We start from the raw sequence: 18,257 nt of genomic DNA, 5'->3' as shown, positions 1-18,257 counted from the left end.
AACTTAAGCAATACTGCATTATAACATTATATAAGTTTCAGATGTCATCATTATAAATATCTGTATATACAACATTAAGTTCACCACTAAAAGTCCAATTCTATCCTTCACCATACAATTGATCCTCTAATTTCCTCACTACCCACCCTCTGCCCCCCTTCTCTCTGGTAACCACTAATTTGGTCTTATAGTCTAAAAAGTTAGACTCCAAATAGAAAGTTCTCTGGCGAACTGGAGCATTTGGCTTCATGTGCTTCTCTACAAACCCCAACTCTAAATTCTTGAGCTCTTAGAGTCTCTTAGGAACAGTACTGTGGTGTGATGACAGCTGAAGAACATCTAAGCATGATATGCCACATGTTGTGGGAGGCAGAGGGAGAAAGAAACACCCCACAGCCTCTTCTCCATGTGGGACTGGACACTGGTCCATCCATACCAGACACTCGGAGGAAAATAGAAAATGGGGTGCAAGAGGGACACACTCTTGTGGGTGACCTGCACAGTAAGTACTACATGTGCTAACAAGCTTCTGGAATCTGATTAGTCACTTTGGCCAGGAAAGGGCTTGGACCAGCAAAGGAAGCTTCAATCTCTTCCTTAGATGCTTAGAATAGTTAAACAAACAAGCACAGAATGTCAAGAACTAAATTAATTTTATGAAGCTTCTTGGCAAGTTCATAGCAATTAATCCATTGTGAATCATTAACCCAAGATGGATATGGCTTGGGACTCAGCCACCCTTTTGAGCACGGCCTCACAGGGGACCCTGTCACAGAGTAACTCCAGAGCCCTTGTTAGGATGCTTATGCATTTCTTTATGGCCCCAAATCTGGGTCAAGAGGGTATCCTCAAGATGAATCTGCTACAGTGGAACTTTCCTAACTGAATATCTTACCAGCTGTGCCTTATATAACATTTTAGATATAGTTCATTTAATAAGTGAACAAAAATACAAAGGAATGATTAAGTAAATATTATACCTTGGGGATTCCCTGAGAGTTCTTAATAATTTCCAAGAAAGAGTTGTGTATTAACTGCCAGCAGTCATCAAAAGATGGATTAAAGACAATAATGGGTTCTTGGACTTCAAGTTTGATCATGATTAGCTGAGGCAAAAAGAACTCCATCTCTTGGTAGGGCTCCTGGAAGTCGTTCCCATCCTTCAGAAGACACAAGATATGGCAACTGTCACAAAACTGGGACACTCAAACTCCAGGGAGCAACTTTTACCCATTCACAGTACTACATGAGCACCAGAAAAGGAAATGAAGAGCACCACATGCTTTTGTGTTAAAAATAAAGGGTAGGTGTGGCTTAGCTCACCCTATGCTCACCCTCTCTCCTTTCTCAAAGTTTCTTTCTTTACTTGATTGGAAATTCCTGCATCCTGATTTCTAAATCCTTCCCATACTTCAAAATTAAGCTCCAAATCCCCTATTCTGGGAGGTAGCTCTGTTCCCCCAAAATGCTTCACCTCTTCCACTTCTGCATTTCTATATTTCTACTCCCTGAAGGTAGCTTTTTCTCTTGTGGAGATTTACTGCACACCTTGTCTTCTCTGCTCTAAACTTGAGGATAGGATCTGTATTTGAACCATCACTCTTCCAAAGTATCCAATACACCATTTAGGACATACTAGGTGCTCAATAAACATGTAATGACTGAGTCCAAAAGTTTAAATAGCTATCTGTATACCTCAGATGGAATTACTAATGAACATAGTCTATTTTATTTTTTTTTTTTTTTTTTATAGAGGCATGCTTTATTTATTTGTTTGCTGGTTTGTTTGTTTGTTTTGTTTATACATGCACTGGGTACAGTCAGAAGCGCGGGAGGGTGAGAGAATTCACCAGAGCCAGAGCGGGGAGCAGAGCAGGCAGAAGGACCGAAGTACACTGCTGAGGGGAGCAGCGGGCGGCAGGAGAGGTCTGCAAGCCATGTGGGACCCTCCTCTGGTGGCCAGGAAGCAGCCAGGGATCGAACCGGCGCCGCAGAGGCCGCGGGCAGCTTCGCAACCCAGCGCTCAACCGCTGCGCCACCGGGGAGGCCCAACATAGTCTATTTTAGACACACAAAATGTCAACCTTTCTATAACAGAAATACTGATTGGCGATATTTTCAATTTCCCACACAAGCTGGTAATATAAGATACCTTTCATAAACTACAGTACTTAATGAAATTAACATAGGACAGCTGTAAAGTTCTTGTCCAAGTAATTAATTCTAGTGATTTCTAGATCTGTGTAAAGGATGGTTGGGTCAACATTTGTTGAATATGCCCATAAATTTCCCCTTCTTTCAGATATTTGAAAAATTGTACTTTACCCTTTGGGTGGAATTTTAGAGTGAGATCTGTTCCCATGTCTGAGTTTAATTAGTAAAGTATATGGTTACAACAACATCACTGGATTGGTTCTCTTTAGCGCACTAACTTTTACAATCCAAGTTCAGTAGCCCTGGTTTCTAAACTTTTTGCACAAAGCTCAATTGTTGATCTTTACTTCATTGAGGAAAATGGCTAGGATTTAACCTTTTGTAACCAGGCAACCTTTAATTTTTATGGCTCTTTCCAAGGTCAAATGTACACATGGTATATAACATCCACAGAATCCTCCTTGATCCCTAAGCTACCTCTACTTAGGGGAAACTATAATACTTTGAAAACCAGAACTTAGGATTTTTAGTTTTCATTTCACTTCACTGAAATCATTTTATGAAGGAAGTTGCCGACTAAGTCAACAAAGTCTTTTCTTTTTTTATTAGGCGTGCCCCTTTCAAAGGCCAAAGAACAAAAGCCGACATTTACAATGGAAACACAAAGCATTTCCTAAACATTAAGCCAAAGATTGAAAGCAAATTTTTTCACCCCCTTCTTGTAACAGAGAGTATGAAAAGGTAGCCACAGGCCCTACTGTTAAAAGGTATATATTCCATTTTGTTCAATCTTTCCTCCAATTTTCTTAACAATTTTTCCAATAGATTTTTACCATTTGCTAGTAGGCAATTATTTTTAGCAAGTCAGCTGTGTTTTTAAAGAAATCATTTTTTATGAACTGGTAAACATCTGACGCATGTGCACATCAAGAACTTTACTTTCTGGCCCAGCGCACAACTGATGGAATCCTCATCCTATCAAAGTTGATTCTCCTTAGGAGTGTCTATTCCTGGCCCCCCTACATACCTTGTGTATCATGAAAAAGGAAAGGAGGTCCTCAAGAGAATTAACAACCAACTCCCTGAGCTGGAGTGACATGAAGGAGGCAACCGAAGCAAAATATTCCTCAATGTTACGAGAAGAGTCATAGTCGCTCTTGGGTGCAAAATGGACCCATTGCTCCTTCTGAGACACAAAAAGCTGTGCACAGGTGGGGATCCATCTGGAATGATATGAGAGTATTCAATTGAGAAAATTTTTCAAACTCTAAGAAGTCCCCTCAGTCATCTCCCCAGTCTCCATGACAAGGCACTTGTTTCTAAGCAAATTTGCAGATGGGTAATTATCCCTGGCCACTGGCCAACCCCCATTTACTGGGAAGAAATTAATAAGATTGAATAGAGATACTATTCTGCATTAGCAATACTGAATAGGACAGAGGATACTGGTGCCATGTCCTGCTTAAAGAGTCTTTAGTTTCTCCATTATCATCGGAGGTTGGGGTGAGGGGCATACAGAACCAGAGTGTTCTGTGCAACTTCTCTTACTGAAGGATGGCTGGCCTCTGGTTGAGTCTTTTAGGGGAAGAGATTAAAAGGAGAAATGGAAAAAAAAAAAAAAAAACGACAGGAGAAAATCTAGTATGTTAATGGCTGCTCAGAAGTTGAGCATAGAAATTAGAAAACTCAAAGAAGAAATGAATACCTCATTGCTCCTTTCTTCCTACTTCCCCCAGTTTTTAATTCCCAGTGGGAAGCATTGGCATTTTCATCCCGTCATGTCTCTCTTCTGACTGCTGGCTTGCAATCAGAGAAGTATCAATAACAGTCAAACTTGTAGAGGCAATAATTATATTTACTGAGTAACTACCAGGTGCCAGCTATTGCACATACATTTTCTCTAAAAATGAAAACCTAGTGGTAGATTCTCATCAACATTTTACATGAGGGAATTTCCTTGGCTCTGATATATTCCTGCACACATCTTCAAAGGAAAGGAGATTGCCTAAGTAACAGAATTCCCTAACCTTGGAGTTTATCTGGACCATCTGTCTACAAGTCACTCAAATGCACTGTCCTCAAAAGCAAGGCCTAAAGGATTTCAGAGGGAAGGAATGGGAGTGGTGCCTTCCACACTGTGAGGGGGTTTCAAAGAGGCAGAGAGAGACTAAGAGTGAGGGTCAAAGCGCAGTGAATGTCAGCAGCAAAAAGCTGTTAGGGGATAGCAGTGTGCAAGGAAGAGGACAGAGAAAGATGTCAGTGGGAAGTCAGCAAACTAGGCAACCCCCAGACTGAAAACCAGTTTCAGTTCAGAGAGTTAGTGGCCTATGTGACACTGTGAATGCAGCCCCGTTGAGACCAGGCACTGACTTGTTGAGGAGAATTTGACGCAATTCCATGCAGTGATTCTGGATCACTTCCCGATATTCATGTGGTAGCAGAGGCAATTTTCCTGCCAGTAGTTCTGCTGTTCGAACAAATCTGAGGTCTCTAAATCTGCCAAAAAAGATGGAAAAACTTCATAAACTGGGAGGACACTTTATAACGAACTCTGTAGCACAGGTTCGAAGGGCGTATGTTTTCATTTTTCAATGACAGGAGATTTAAGCAGATCAAAAGTAATTATATCTGAAAAATCTGGGAATCTGAGGAGGAATTGCTAGTCCATAAGATCTTTTCAAAGAGGAGATAAAAGAGTCAACTCAACAGGTGTTTGCTGAGTCTTCCTGTGTATCCCACTCTAGGTGGCCCACCTGGGGAGAGGGCATTTGGCACTGGCCTGGTATCTTGCTGGCTGAAAAATGGGATACCAAATGGACAAATCAAAGCACATTACAACAGCAGACACAGAAAAGGAGGACAGGGCGAGTGAGGTACCGTCTTCATGCTGTGGGTTCCACCCAGTCCTCAAAGTGGCCTGTGGGGGAGCTACTCAAGATGACTTGGAGGACTGTGTTGGTCTGAACCAAAAACACTTTATTGACCTCCCTCATTCCCCTGCATCCCAGGCCAGATTCCCAGTCCTCTAACTCCTGCCACTGTGAAGGTATAGAAAGGCCAGCCAGTAAAAAGAAAAGCATTTACCCAACCCAGGGAGTCTTTTAAAATTGAAGTCAGATCACATCACTTCTCTGCTTGTCACCCTACAGTGAGTTCCCATTCTGGAGTAAAAGCCAGGACCCTGACGGGCAGCAGGCCCCATACAGCCTGCTCCCTGGCTCCTCCTCTGACCTCTCTCCTACCACCCTCCCCTTCACTCTGCTCCAGGAACACTCACTAGACATGGCTGTTGTGTCCTTTGTGCAGACTATTCCTGCTATCTGCAAACCTCTTCGCCGTATCTCAGGGTTGACTCTCACCCTCACCCCAGATGTCACCTTCACAGTAAAACCTGCCAATCGGCTGTGTATATGGCTGTGCAGGCTGTGCCCCGCCCAAGATGCCAGAATGAGTGGGTACTCTGCTTGCCAAGCTCTGCACCCTGGTGTGCGGCTGCATTCAACCAGGTCAGGCAGGGGCTGGGGGCTGGGTGGGTGGGAGATTTTTCAGATTCAGACTAAAGTGCTTTGGGGGCTTGTAGACCCACCTCAGCTGCCATGCAAACCATACCCCCAATTCCACTACCATGGTTAAGTTTTCTTTCCAGAGTTTCCATTCCTCTAACATACCATGTAATTTACTTATCCACTACATTATTGTCTGTCTTTCCCTGGAATGATGAGCTCACTGCTATGTTCACTGCACTAAACTAATGCTTAGCATGTAACACAAGCTGGCCACTATTTGTTAAATAAATAAGAATGAATGAATGAACAAATATCTCATGGTTTGGAAGCCAAGATACTGAAGTTTTGAATCCCGTTACATATTTATTTTTATCGCATGCTTCTTTTTTTAGTACATATTAGCTTTAATGTTTAAATAAGAAGGTTTAAAATGCGCCTGATCCTTGCAATTGAGGAAACATTCAGTAGACATTATTACTTTTAAGCACACTCAGAAATTATGATTTCTCCTCAGCAGTTAAACATTATCACTAAACTTATTCAAACCTTTGGGTCGTTTTGACCAAGTCTAAATTACAATTTACTCTTCTCCTTTACTTCTTTTCAATTTTGTTCCAGTTTTTTTGAGATATTGTTGGCGCATAACATTGGAAAGTTTAAGGTATACAACCTGATGTTTGAAACACATATGTATTGGGAAATGATTACTACAATAAAGTTAGTTAACAGCTCCACATAATTACTCTGTGTGTGTGTGTGTGTGTGCGTGTGTGTGTATATGTATGTGTTGATAACATTAAGATTTTCTATCTCAGCAACTTTCAGGCCTATAAACAGTATCGTTGCACCACGCTGTACCTTAAATCCCCATCTTATAGCTGGAACTTTGTACTCTCTGACTAACGTCTGCTCATTTGATTGTAAAAAAACATACCAGATAGCCTCACCCACCAAAGCACTTGAGGTACTGATAAGTTCTGTCAATCAAAATTAAGTAAAAAATTGTGTCTACTTTTGGTAAAAGGAACTCAGAGGCCAGCTCATCATTTCATTAGCCTCATCTTTCCATGAATGCTGGCGGCCTCATTCTTCTATCAGGATATGTACCCCAACTTTTGGAGCCCATAAAAAAGCAACAGTTTTTCTTCTCAGCAACTGATAATGACTAAACAAAAGGTGGTACAGTCACGCCATGGAATATTATTTAGTCCTAAAGAGGAATGAAATACTGATACATGCTTCAATGTAAATGAACTTTGAAAATGCTATGTTAAGTAAAAGAAGCCAGACACAAAAAGACAAATCTTGTATGATTCCATTTCAATGAAATAGCCAGACTAGGCAAATCCATAAAGACAGAAATCAGGTCAGTAGTTGACAGGGGCTGACCAGAAAGAAGGGGGAGTGACTGCTAACAAGTAGAGGGTTTTTTTGGGGGATGATGAAAATATTCTTGAATTAGTCAGTGGGGAGAGTTGCACAAATTTGTGAATATACTAAAAAAATACTGCATTGTATACTTTAAAGGGATGCATTTTCTTATCTATAAATTACATATCTATTTAGAAAAATGATAGAGAAAAATTATAGGACCTCCTTTGGGGTCCTATAATTCCTACAGCCAGTTGGTCATCAGTGGATATAACTGCTTGCCATCCCTGTGCTGGCACTGAGGGAATAAGACCCAAGACCCCACATATGTCATAGGCTAAGGAGAGACAAACAAGTAAACTCACAATTACAATTCCATATGTCAGAATGGAAGCGATGGCTAACTAACGCTCAACAGGTACTTAGGTCAAGCACAGTTCTAAGTACTTTGCATGTATTAGGTTATCCTATCAACCCTATCAACCTATCAACCCTATCAACCTATCAGGTAGGAACTCTTACTACCTCCAATTTAGAAACAAGGAAAGCAAGGCACAGAGAGGGATCTAACTTGGTATCCATGAAGCAGTACCACTAAAATTTGGGCCCGAGCAGGCTAGGTCCAAGTTAGTGCTCTTAACCAGTAAGCTTCAATGCTTCGAGACAGGCACCAGATATGAGATGTCATGAGAGTGACAGCCCGATGGGGGGAGTTGTCTATTACGGTTCATGTGTACTTTGGGTCTAGGACTGTTGTCATTTCACCTCAAGGGCTTATGCCCAGGATAAGATGTCACATGTGGAAGCCACGAAGAAAATGAGAAGGGAGGGGTGGCATCTTACTCTGCGAACCACAGTTCCTTCAGTCTGAGCATCATGGGGTTCACCGTGTGCAGGTGCTCCTCGTTCCACTTCTTGGCCTGCTTGTAGACTGTGTGCCAGGGCACCGGGGCCCGAATCACCCTTTGAGGGAACTCTCGGGGGATGTTCTCGATGAAGAGTCTTTTTCTCTCCATTGGGTCCATGAGGATGTAATCAACTACATAACCAAGAGGGCAAATACCGTCAGGAAGCAATTACCTTCACGCTCTGCTCTGAGCTTCGATGCTTAGTGAATAGTAGTGTCACTTACACTCTGCCTTGGGAACACTCCCCCATTCACAAGGTCACAGGTCATGCCCCAGGTATAAGGAAACAGGGTGGGCTGATAGCGCAAAGAAGGTGCCCTCCCCATGGGAGCCCCCTGCTCCTTTGCATCCAGCCTTACCAGTACTTTTCATGAGACTGCTGTAATAGTCACTTTCCTTCTCTTTCAGCAGGACGATCAATAGAGGTTCCAGGTTGGGACTCGTCAGCAGTGTGTTAGAAATCAGCTTTAAAATCCGAGTCATCACTTCCTCTTCCTCAGCAGCAATCATTTCTTTTGGGATTCCATGGGTCAAATAGTAACTGTATCTCTTCCATAAATAAACCAACAGCAAGAAAATGAGCGTGAGTGGCGAACTGTGCCCACCTGTTCATACCTGTCAGCTGCCCAGGTGTTCACACTGCACCATCCCCACCCTTCACTCGCTATAATCACATCTTCTGGGCCTGTCCCTTCATTCACTGTAATGACATGGCCAGTAAGTTTCCCCCATGACCCTGGGGGATTCAACCAAAACAAGAGAGATTTCAGCAGGGTGAGGGAAGGACTTGTCAAATGCCACGCCGACAGGAAGAGTGAAACGAGCACTGAGACTGGGAACAGAGAAACATCTATGGTGAACTTTAAGAAGAGGAAAGCAAGCCCCTAAAATGGACTCAAGTAATTCAGCCTCCTCGACAACAAGGATCTCTGCAGAGCACTTTCATCTGTAGCTTGTTGCTGTCAGTAGGGAGAAAAATACCCGCAAGGTCTGAGTGAGATTTATGCTAGTTCGTTTACTCCAAATGTGGGCTTTTGAGTTTAGAAAATCAACACAGACACACGAAGTAAAGAAAAATGGCCAATGTGACCTGGCGACTGCAGGGAGTTTTGTTTATTTAGGTCTGGCCTCAAAGCTGCTGGATGGCTGAGTGGCTCCAGGAATGAATCATATTTCAGAAGCATGAGAAGCAGAGACTATAGGAAAGGGCTGGAAACTGGCTTTGAGCTTCAATGCTGATGGTGATCAGAAGAGACCACCAACCTTGAATGGAAACTGCCTACACACAAAAGCAAACTTCCCCTGCCTGGGCTCAGGGAGAGACTTGCTAAAAATGCAGATTCACAGGTACTCCCACAGGCACTTTGGTGCTTTTAACAAGCACCCCAGGTGATTCTTATCTTCGGGAAATTTTGAGAAATTCTGTGTAGCTCTTAAGAGACTTAAGTATCAGCTAGAGCTTGTCTAAGTCCTAGTTCTGTCTCTGTGTAATTTTGAACAAGTTGTTCGACCAATCTACACCCCAGTTTGCATACCAGAGCAATAGGAATCCCCTAAAACATATACAGTTTTGAAGAGCAGTGAATCAATAAGAAAAAGGAGTGCACTGGGAATATACTTATATTAAAAATATATTCATTATTTATCTGAAATTCAAATTTATCTGGGTGCCTTGTTTTTTTTTTTTTAGAGGCATGTATTTATTTATTTATTTATTTGTTTGTTTGTTTGTTTTCTTTATACAAGCACTGGGTACAGTCAGAATCGCAGGAGGGTAAGAGAATTCACCAGAGCCAGAGCGGGGAGCAGAGCAGGCAGAAGGACCGAAGTACACTGCTGAGGGGAGCAGCGGGCGGCAGGAGAGGTCTGCGCGCCATGTAGGACCCTCCTCTGGTGGCCGGGGAGCAGCCAGGGATCGAACCGGTGCCGCAGAGGCCGCGGGCAGCTTCGCAACCCAGCGCTCAACCGCTGCGCCACCGGGGAGCCCTGGGTGCCTTGTTTTTTGTTTTTGTTTTTCAAAATCTGGCCAGCCTAGCCTACAGGCCACCATTTTGCAATTTATATTCTAAGTGGACCCAAAGGCACCAATTTCTAAGACTTAGTAGAACAGAAAATTCACACACACATGTATGCACGCACACACACCCATGCACATACAGAGTCTGGACTTTGGTATTTTTAAAATATTCCCCAGGTAAAGCTGCTGTTCTTCCTACTTCAGAATCACTGAAATTTCAAGAGTAACCCTTAGCAAGTGGAGACAAAGAAAGCAACAAGAACATACCTCCAAGTCTAATTCAGATGGTTTGGTTTCTTTACTTTCTACTTCCATCTCCTTCTGTAACATCACACCAATCTGTTCTTCTGGACTCATGGGCCTGCTTTCCGGAACAGCAAAAGGTGGCACTAGTGACTTCTTCACGAGTTGGAAGGCGGAGTTGCTACAGGACATGGACCTAAAATGTAGACATAGCTCAGCACTTGGTTCTGTGTAGAGTACTGTGATTTCAGGCTGCTTTCTCCAACCTGATGTATCATTCAGCGCCAGAATCCCTCTCCTCTGTGTCACCTAATGGTGTATGCACCCGAATGATGACTTCTAACCACAGAATGCCCATAGGTATGTCAGCATTGGTTTTTCTCAGTTGGTTAATTTGTAGAATCTAACAAAAATATAGGTTGAGGGAATTGGTGGGAAAAAACATGAGTTACTGGGTGTCTGGGAAAACTTTAAAGCCAAGAAGCAGAACGTGGCTCTAATGAGGACACAGGCTTCTTCAGTTCAACCTAGTGTCCTGCATTCCACTGGACGCACAGTGACATCTTACCCAGTGGAATCCTCTTTGAAGAAGAACTTCAGTTTCTTCTTGCTGGGCTCTAGTGAGCATTTATATGCTAGAAGAGTGGAGAAGAAAGATATCAGAGGAGGGTTCACCCTCTGTCCAAGGCACATGACTCTCAGGGCAGTCCAGCAGCACACAAAGGGAAGTGGGCTTGGTGTGGTGGGATGAGGTAGGAGATGTGGGCTCCTGTCCCATGTGCGCTCCTAGTTACCAGGTGATGCTGAGGAGGTGATTTCATCACTCCTGGGGTCAGCTTCCCCAGCTGTGAAAGGGGGATGAGCATCTCTTGTATTTTTCCCACATATCTGACAAATACTAATTATTGCCTACTCAACTCATTACCCAAACCTATATGCTATATTTTCTAAACATTGGGTGTATTATTGTTTAATTTATGTCCAAATAGACTCGGGCTTTTAAACTGAATATATTTACTTTAAAAGGAATAGATGAGTATCACAAATAGAAAAAACTATCATTTGCAAGAGATGTAATTACTGCATATAGAAAAACCAATATCATTTGCAATAAATACAGGTAATTGTAAATTTAATAAGTGATATAAAAACTATATTATTAAACTTTATATAACTACCTGCTACAGTCTCTAGCCTAAGAAAATTAACTAGTAATAAAGAAGTGTTAAAGACATATTCATACTAAATTGGCACTTTGAAGAAATCAAAGCAAATCCCAGTCAAGATATATTTTGATTTCATACTTTGATCCCTTAATCTACTCTAAATATAACAATAGTAGACAAAATAGTCTTTTAAAATTAAAATTGTCTTCTACGTGGGCCAAAAATAAACACAGTATAAATAGCCATATCATCAGCTTCCTGGTCCAGAAGCAGGAGGAAGTGGAATTTTGATACCTGGGAGATTAACAGAATCCAAAAACATGCCACGATTGTGGGAGACTGGGACTAGGTTGATAGCATAAAGCCAGGACTACAGCAAGACTGCCGCCCATGAAGATAAGCTGAGCAGTCAATAGCACTGTCTTGCAGATAAAGCACAGGTAGCCTCAATTCACATGGTGGCCAGAGGTAGCAGAGAAAGGCTGACAGTAATGACTTCAAGACACATACTGTCTCAGGAACCAGTTCTATGAGAGATCCCCAAATTTCACCTTAGGATGGGAGACCTAAGCCTCAGTACAAGATCTGGTCCTAATTTAGCATTCTAAAAGGTGAGATGAAGGCATATACACACATAAAAAGCTGGATTGAGAAGGGTCTGAAGAGTACAATCAATGTAAATATGATTACACTTATATTTGTGAATAAGCAATTGAATCAATGGTGACAGAAAGTGTTTCCTCTGGCCTGGAATGTTGGGTAGGGGAGAGAACTAAACAGAAAATAGCACAAGAGCATTTTCTAGTGATGAGAAGGCCCCATACCTTGTTTGGTATACATCATTGTTAAAACTCAGTGAACTGAACCATTAAGACCTATGTATCTTATTGTATGTGAATTATACCTCAATAAAAATTGGGTAGATGCATGTAGCAACACGAGGAGAAATAACTCAACGTGAGCTTGCAAACTAAAATCCCAGAACACATGAGAAAAATCAACACAAAGAAAATCAATAAGCCCAACAATCAATAGATTCACAAAATGTAATGAGATGGCTACATCAACACAGCTCCAAGATAAATATTTAGGATCCTCCAAGTGATATTGAAAGGGCTATGCCTTTGGGAAAGGAATAAGAGATCAGCAAAGAAGGTACCCACAAGTAGAACCAATGAGAAAATCTGAGCATGAATAGATATTGAACTTAAAACAAAAGCCATTCTTAGACATTATCAACTCAAAACAAATAAGAGTTGAAGAGCAAATTAGTGAGTTAGAAGACATATTTGAGGAATTCACCCAGACACAGCAGAGAGGAAAAAAAAGAAAAATACGAAAATGAGGCTGAGACAGAGGACAGATTGAGAGGCTCCAACACACATCTAACAAGAATCATTGAAAGTGCCCTTAAGCAGGGTCTCCCTGGTGGCACAAGTGTACAAGACGCAGCCTATGAAGCTGTCTGCAGCCACTGCAGCACAAGTTTGATCCACCGGCTGGCCAGGGAGCAGCCCACAAGGCACAGCAGATCTCTCTTGACTCGCCTGCTGCTCCTCTCAGCAGTATACTTCAATCAATCTGCCTGTTCTGTTCCCCACTCTGTCTTTGGTGAATCCTCTCAACCCCCACACCTCTAGCCTATACCCCAGCTCTAAAAAAAAATAGCCTTAAGCAGATATGGGTGTCTGTGCTGTGTCCATACATATGTGTACATGGTAGGATTAAATATTCATACATACAAAGAACTGGGGTAAGCAGTTTCCAAGTGGCCCCCAGTGAGCCCCAGCTTCTGGTACCATGCTCTTGTACATCCCCTTGAGTGTAGACACTCCCTAGTGACACACTTCTAGCCAAAAGTGATAGATGGTTACTTCCAAAATTAAACCAGAAAGACTGGTTTCTGTCTTGCTGGCTCTCTTCCTCTGCTTTTGCCAGAAATCATGTCATGGACTACCCTAGAAAGAAGACCATGTGGAAAGAAACTGAGGTGTATGGCCAACAGCCAGTGTGAGGTGGTGAATGAATGTGAAAGAAGCGAAGATCCTTCCATGGTTGCCTTGGGATGACTGGAGCCCTGGCTGACATCTTGATTGTGACATTTGTGGCAGACTCTAAGCCAGAGGCACCCAGTTAAGCCTTGCCCAGATTCCTGACCCACAAAAACTGTAAGATACCAAATGGTGGTTGTTTTAAACCATTAATTTTGGGTTAATCTTTTTATACAGCAATCAACACAGGTACATAAGACAGTGTTTGCCATAAGCATGGTAAATGTTTGGCATACGTATGGTAAATGCTACATGTCATGTTAGCCATTACAATCATTCCCATTTCATAGATGCAGAGACTGAGGCTCCATGAGGTTGTCCAGAATTAGCTTCAGCAAGAGGTGAAGATAGGACTGGAACCCAGGAGAAATCTCACTCCAAAGGACCATTCTGAGCAGGTATGGCACACTGCCACATATACCTGATGGTCTTTCTTGAACGGTCCTTTCCCTAGGGATATTGATGATGGCCGGCAGGGAAACCTTCTTCAAATCCTTCAGCTTCAGGTCCTGGGCCCTCAAGGAATAGTTGTTGGCAATGGAGTCGCTGGGTCCTCGGTGGTGCTGCTGCTCTTTGAAGGGTGCAGCCAGGGTCCATGATGTGCGCTGCATCAAAGGTGGGTAGAAGCTGTGCAACATGACTGTCTACAAAGGGAGAAACGCAAAGTGAGACATGGTGGGGGACATCGCCGCAGAGCCCAGGCCCCACTCACTGAGACCCACATGCCCCAGGCTGTGTTCCTTCTACACCCAGGGCAATTACTTTCTGAATGAATGGCAACTGCACTTCTCTGACTGCTGTGAGCTAGACTTCAGATGTCAAGGTCAATAGCTGGCTTTTGCGCAACAATAAATTTGTGAGTCAGGTAATTTGCATCAATTTGCTACAATTATGGTGGAAATAATCACTCTCATTTTATAAAGACAGATGCAGAAGTTCAGAATTTGAATAACACTGCAGGTGAGTGAGAAGATGAGATTCTCACCACCCTTGAGCTCACCACCCTGAAGCTTTCTCGTCTGCTGCAGCCTCATCTGGTGGCAGAAATGACCAAAGCAACTAATCCCACCTGTCCAGGCTGCCTTGCCCACCTCTGTATCAGCAGCAGAGCAGCAGGCAGGTGAACATACCTGATAGAGTTCAGATGGCTCCTCGTTAGCAGAAACAGGCAGAGGGGGCAGCTCTGGCCGTGCATGGGAGTGACTCATGTGATGTATCGAGTCACATTTGGAGATCTGTGGGGAATGAAGACAAAGCCACATGTCAAGAGTTAGGAAAATGTCCAAGCTTCTAGGTCAGGAAGAAAAGCAGTGTCCAGAAGAGATTATAGACACAGAGTTCTGCCCACAAAACACCCTTCTCACCCCTACCCCTTGTATAGGTTTCAATTTTATTTTTTCTTGTTGGTGTCTTTAAGTTTTATTGACTTGCCACTAGTTCAGCTTTACACCTCCACATGTGCACGTGCCTCTCATCCTTCACCCAAATTCCAGCACCACAGTCACCTTCCCTCCTTCCCTCCCCTCTGATAATCGGTATATTTTTCTTGAAGTCTGAAATTGTACTTCTTGTTTTGCCAGTTTGTTTTCTTTGGCTATTTTTATTCTGCAAAACATTTTCATTTTCAATCATCAATCTGTCTCTCTCTAGCATCTTCTCTCCTTGACTTTCCCTCTATGAGCAAATTCAGATACTCCCCCCATACCCCAGAAAGGGGAAGAGCACAAATTCTAACGACACTCTTGATTACTTTACCCTGGGTTGTGATTATAGGGCTTGATTTTTAGGCAAATCTCTGTTCTTTCTGTGAAAAGGGAAAATTTCCTTTCAATAGTGTGGGTGTTTCAGTTCACCACTCTCTCGGTGAGAGTATACTTTGGAGTGGACTCCAGGCAGCAGTGAAACTCAGGTAAGGTTGAACAGGTGGCTCCCTCAGTTCCCAAGGGCCTCCCCTGCACAGAACTGAAAGCAATTGCAGCACTGAACAAACAACACGGTGAGTGTTGTTGGTTTTTTTGTTTTTGTTTTTTGTCCTCTCTGCAGTCCCTCTCTGCAAGACAACTACTTCCTCTGCGGCTGCAATGAAGAGTGAAATTTGTTTCAATACTGGAGGAAAACTATCTGCCTGGGCTTATTGAGAGATATAGCTGAATAGCACTTTAAAGGGTGGTTTAAGGACTTTTCAAGGGCAACTTTAACTCTCTGTGATTTTTTTTACCTCAGGTAATAACATTGGATTTAACTCCCATGTAAGATGAGACATTACTGGATCAAGTTAACTTACTTGGGGCAGCAAATTATGTCATGCAGAGTAACCGGTTGTGGGTGGCAAGGTAGGGGCCATATATCTCAGACCCCCAGACCCAATCAACCCCTCATGTTGCTTCAACCTCAACAAGTATCAACAATAACAACAACAACAACAAAATTAAAGCTTGAGCTAGTTCATAGGCATAAGAATAGTAATGATGACAATATTATCAACAATATTAACAATAATTATTCCAAATTAACATATGCCAGGAATTCAGGATATCTGTTATGTGCCAGGACCTTACAAGATTTTTTTAATACCCATGTTGTAGTCATGGAAGATACTAAGGCTCAGAGAGGCTAGGTAATGCATCCTAGCCACCGTGCTTTTCAAAATACCTCACTCTGTATCCAGAGTGGAAATGGGAAGTATCAGAGGGAAAATTATTTCAGAAAGATGTTGTTCTTAAAACTAAACAAAAATAGCCAAACGCATAAACAGAGATGCACGCTGAGCTTGGGGTATTTAAATACAGAATAGGCCCGCTGATGTAACAACCTAACTCAGTTGTTAACTGAGTGGGTCCCAAAAATCAGACCCATGGACAAACTTCATTAAAAATAAGAATGCTTGGGTTCCACCTTAAATATGATGAGTTTGAGACTCTCTAACCCTGTTTTTATCAGCTTTGAGAACTCATTTTGTTGATTTATTTAAATCATAATCACTGTCTTTCTGCTCTTGATTTCAAGTTCAAGGATCTAAGAATTGAGCAATCCTCTCCAAGAGCCCCCTCCTTCACAACTAAAATTAGTATCAGATCTGCATCGAGGTGGTAAACAAAATGGAAAAAGGCAGCCAGCATTGACCTGAAAGAAACCTGGTCATCCAAACAGGTGCAATCCCATCCACAGCAGATTTGGGCAGCAGGACTTTCAGGGATATGAAGTCATTCCTGATTTCCTTCAGGATCCCAGATGTAAGCCATATTGATAAGTTAGGCCTGTCTGTATTTCGTCTTTGCAAGCAAGAAGTTTTTGTGGTCAGAGAAAAATCTTTCCCTTGACCTAGATTTTAAATCTGTTTCAAATAAAAATCTTTATTAAAAGAGCAACAGGCAAATACCACAAATATTGGACAGCTTGAGTAAGTTACAACAGGAGTGGGAAGGAGTAGTGAAAGCAAAAAACCTTGACCGCTTGCAGTCAAGGAGAATGTTAACATTATTCAGAGGGTATCCTGGAAATGCTCATCATGGGGTAAACCTTGTTTCAGCCCTGACATCAACAAGGAAGTTACCTTTCCTATCAAAAGACGAGGACATTTTCCTAGTGGACATATGGGCTTTTCTCTAGTATCAGCTGTAGAATGGGCTAATTCCAGACCCTGGCTCCAGGGGAGGCTGTGACATGGATTTAGCCAATCAGAATCATCCATCCTCCCAGACACAGTGGTTGGTTAGTTAATGAATGAATTAATCCAAGCTGGATTCATCAGTCCTTCCTGACACTTTCACGAGAGCCATTGAGAAAGAGGTGCTCTCAACAGCTAACTTTGCCTTATATGGGAAGACTTATGTTAACATTGAAGAAAGTAGAATCACCAGAAGAAAGAGCCTCAATGACCTCAACTGGACCCCTCAATCCAACTTGGACTTCTTGGTTACTGGAACCCACAGATTTCCATTCTCGTTGATCCAGATCAAGTTACATTATGTCCCTCCACACTGAGAGATGGTTATCCACAGAGGCAACGGTTAGACACAAAGGCAGCTGAGTCATCAGACAAAGAGACAAGTCCTTCTTGGGAAAATAAAGAAAGCAAAACAACATTTTGCAAGAAAGCAAACCAACATGAAGCATTTTGCAGAACACAATGGAGAGATGCAGATGTTCTAAAGAATAAATCAAACATTGAGCTAGACAGAGTAAGAATCATACACAGAGAGACATAAATACCCTGAGAGTAGAAAACATCTCAGTGTGTGGGACAGAAACATGTGAGACACACACAAGCCAGCAGACTAGAAATCAATTACACAACATGGTGAAGAGAGTTTTTATGACTATACCTGGCTAAGAAATCTCTGTGGTGACTTCAAGAGGAAAGACATGGAGGGTTTTGTAAGAACTACCCAGTTATGCAAAATGGCTTGTGAAAAATGTTAATGCTTAAGTGTTTTCTCTGGTAAATTGCAGGGAGTTTACATTTCAGGGAGTGGACTCAGTAATTTTTTACAAATCTACTCGAATTTCATGAAGTTTCTATTTACAGTGCTCCTCCAGGCACTTTCATGAATCAGAACCTCATGGGGTCTGTCTTTTATAACCAGATTCTGGTACCTCAATTGGGTAAAACTGCTACCGTAAGGGTGATTTCTGACTACACGTGATGTTTCCATTTTTTGCACAGACATTGCTCCCAAATTCTCCCTTGATGACCTGAGAGAGTGGAGACACTTGAGTCTTAGTTAAAAATACAATTTTCAGGGCCCAACTCCAAGTTTCTGGACTTTGGGAGTGAAGCCAACTCTCTATGTTTTCACGATGGATATTTCCCCAGGATATTCTGATATATAACTGGATGG

General features: G+C 42.3%; 1 protein-coding gene across 6 annotated transcripts in view; it reads right to left on the bottom strand.

Moving 5' to 3' along the window:
• DNAH3 (dynein axonemal heavy chain 3) overlaps positions 1-18,257 on the bottom strand; it is a 134,290-nt gene that overhangs the window by 109,339 nt on the left and 6,694 nt on the right. For all 6 annotated transcript variants that reach the window (XM_037507475.1, XM_037507474.2, XM_037507477.2 and 3 more), the window contains exons 4-12: positions 14,547-14,651; positions 13,838-14,060; positions 10,768-10,834; positions 10,224-10,395; positions 8,299-8,488; positions 7,875-8,070; positions 4,525-4,650; positions 3,182-3,377; positions 981-1,160 (exon numbers count right to left, since the gene is read on the bottom strand). In XM_037507475.1, coding sequence (XP_037363372.1) covers positions 981-1,160; positions 3,182-3,377; positions 4,525-4,650; positions 7,875-8,070; positions 8,299-8,488; positions 10,224-10,395; positions 10,768-10,834; positions 13,838-14,060; positions 14,547-14,651 — 1,455 coding nt within the window. The remainder of the gene's footprint in view (positions 1-980; positions 1,161-3,181; positions 3,378-4,524; positions 4,651-7,874; positions 8,071-8,298; positions 8,489-10,223; positions 10,396-10,767; positions 10,835-13,837; positions 14,061-14,546; positions 14,652-18,257) is intronic.

This window comes from Talpa occidentalis, unplaced genomic scaffold, assembly GCF_014898055.3.
Source record: "Talpa occidentalis isolate TD23 unplaced genomic scaffold, MPIMG_talOcc4v2.1 talOcc4.12, whole genome shotgun sequence".
In the NCBI taxonomy this organism is placed as follows: Eukaryota; Metazoa; Chordata; class Mammalia; order Eulipotyphla; family Talpidae; genus Talpa; species Talpa occidentalis.
This window is presented reverse-complemented; position numbering and strand designations above follow the sequence as displayed.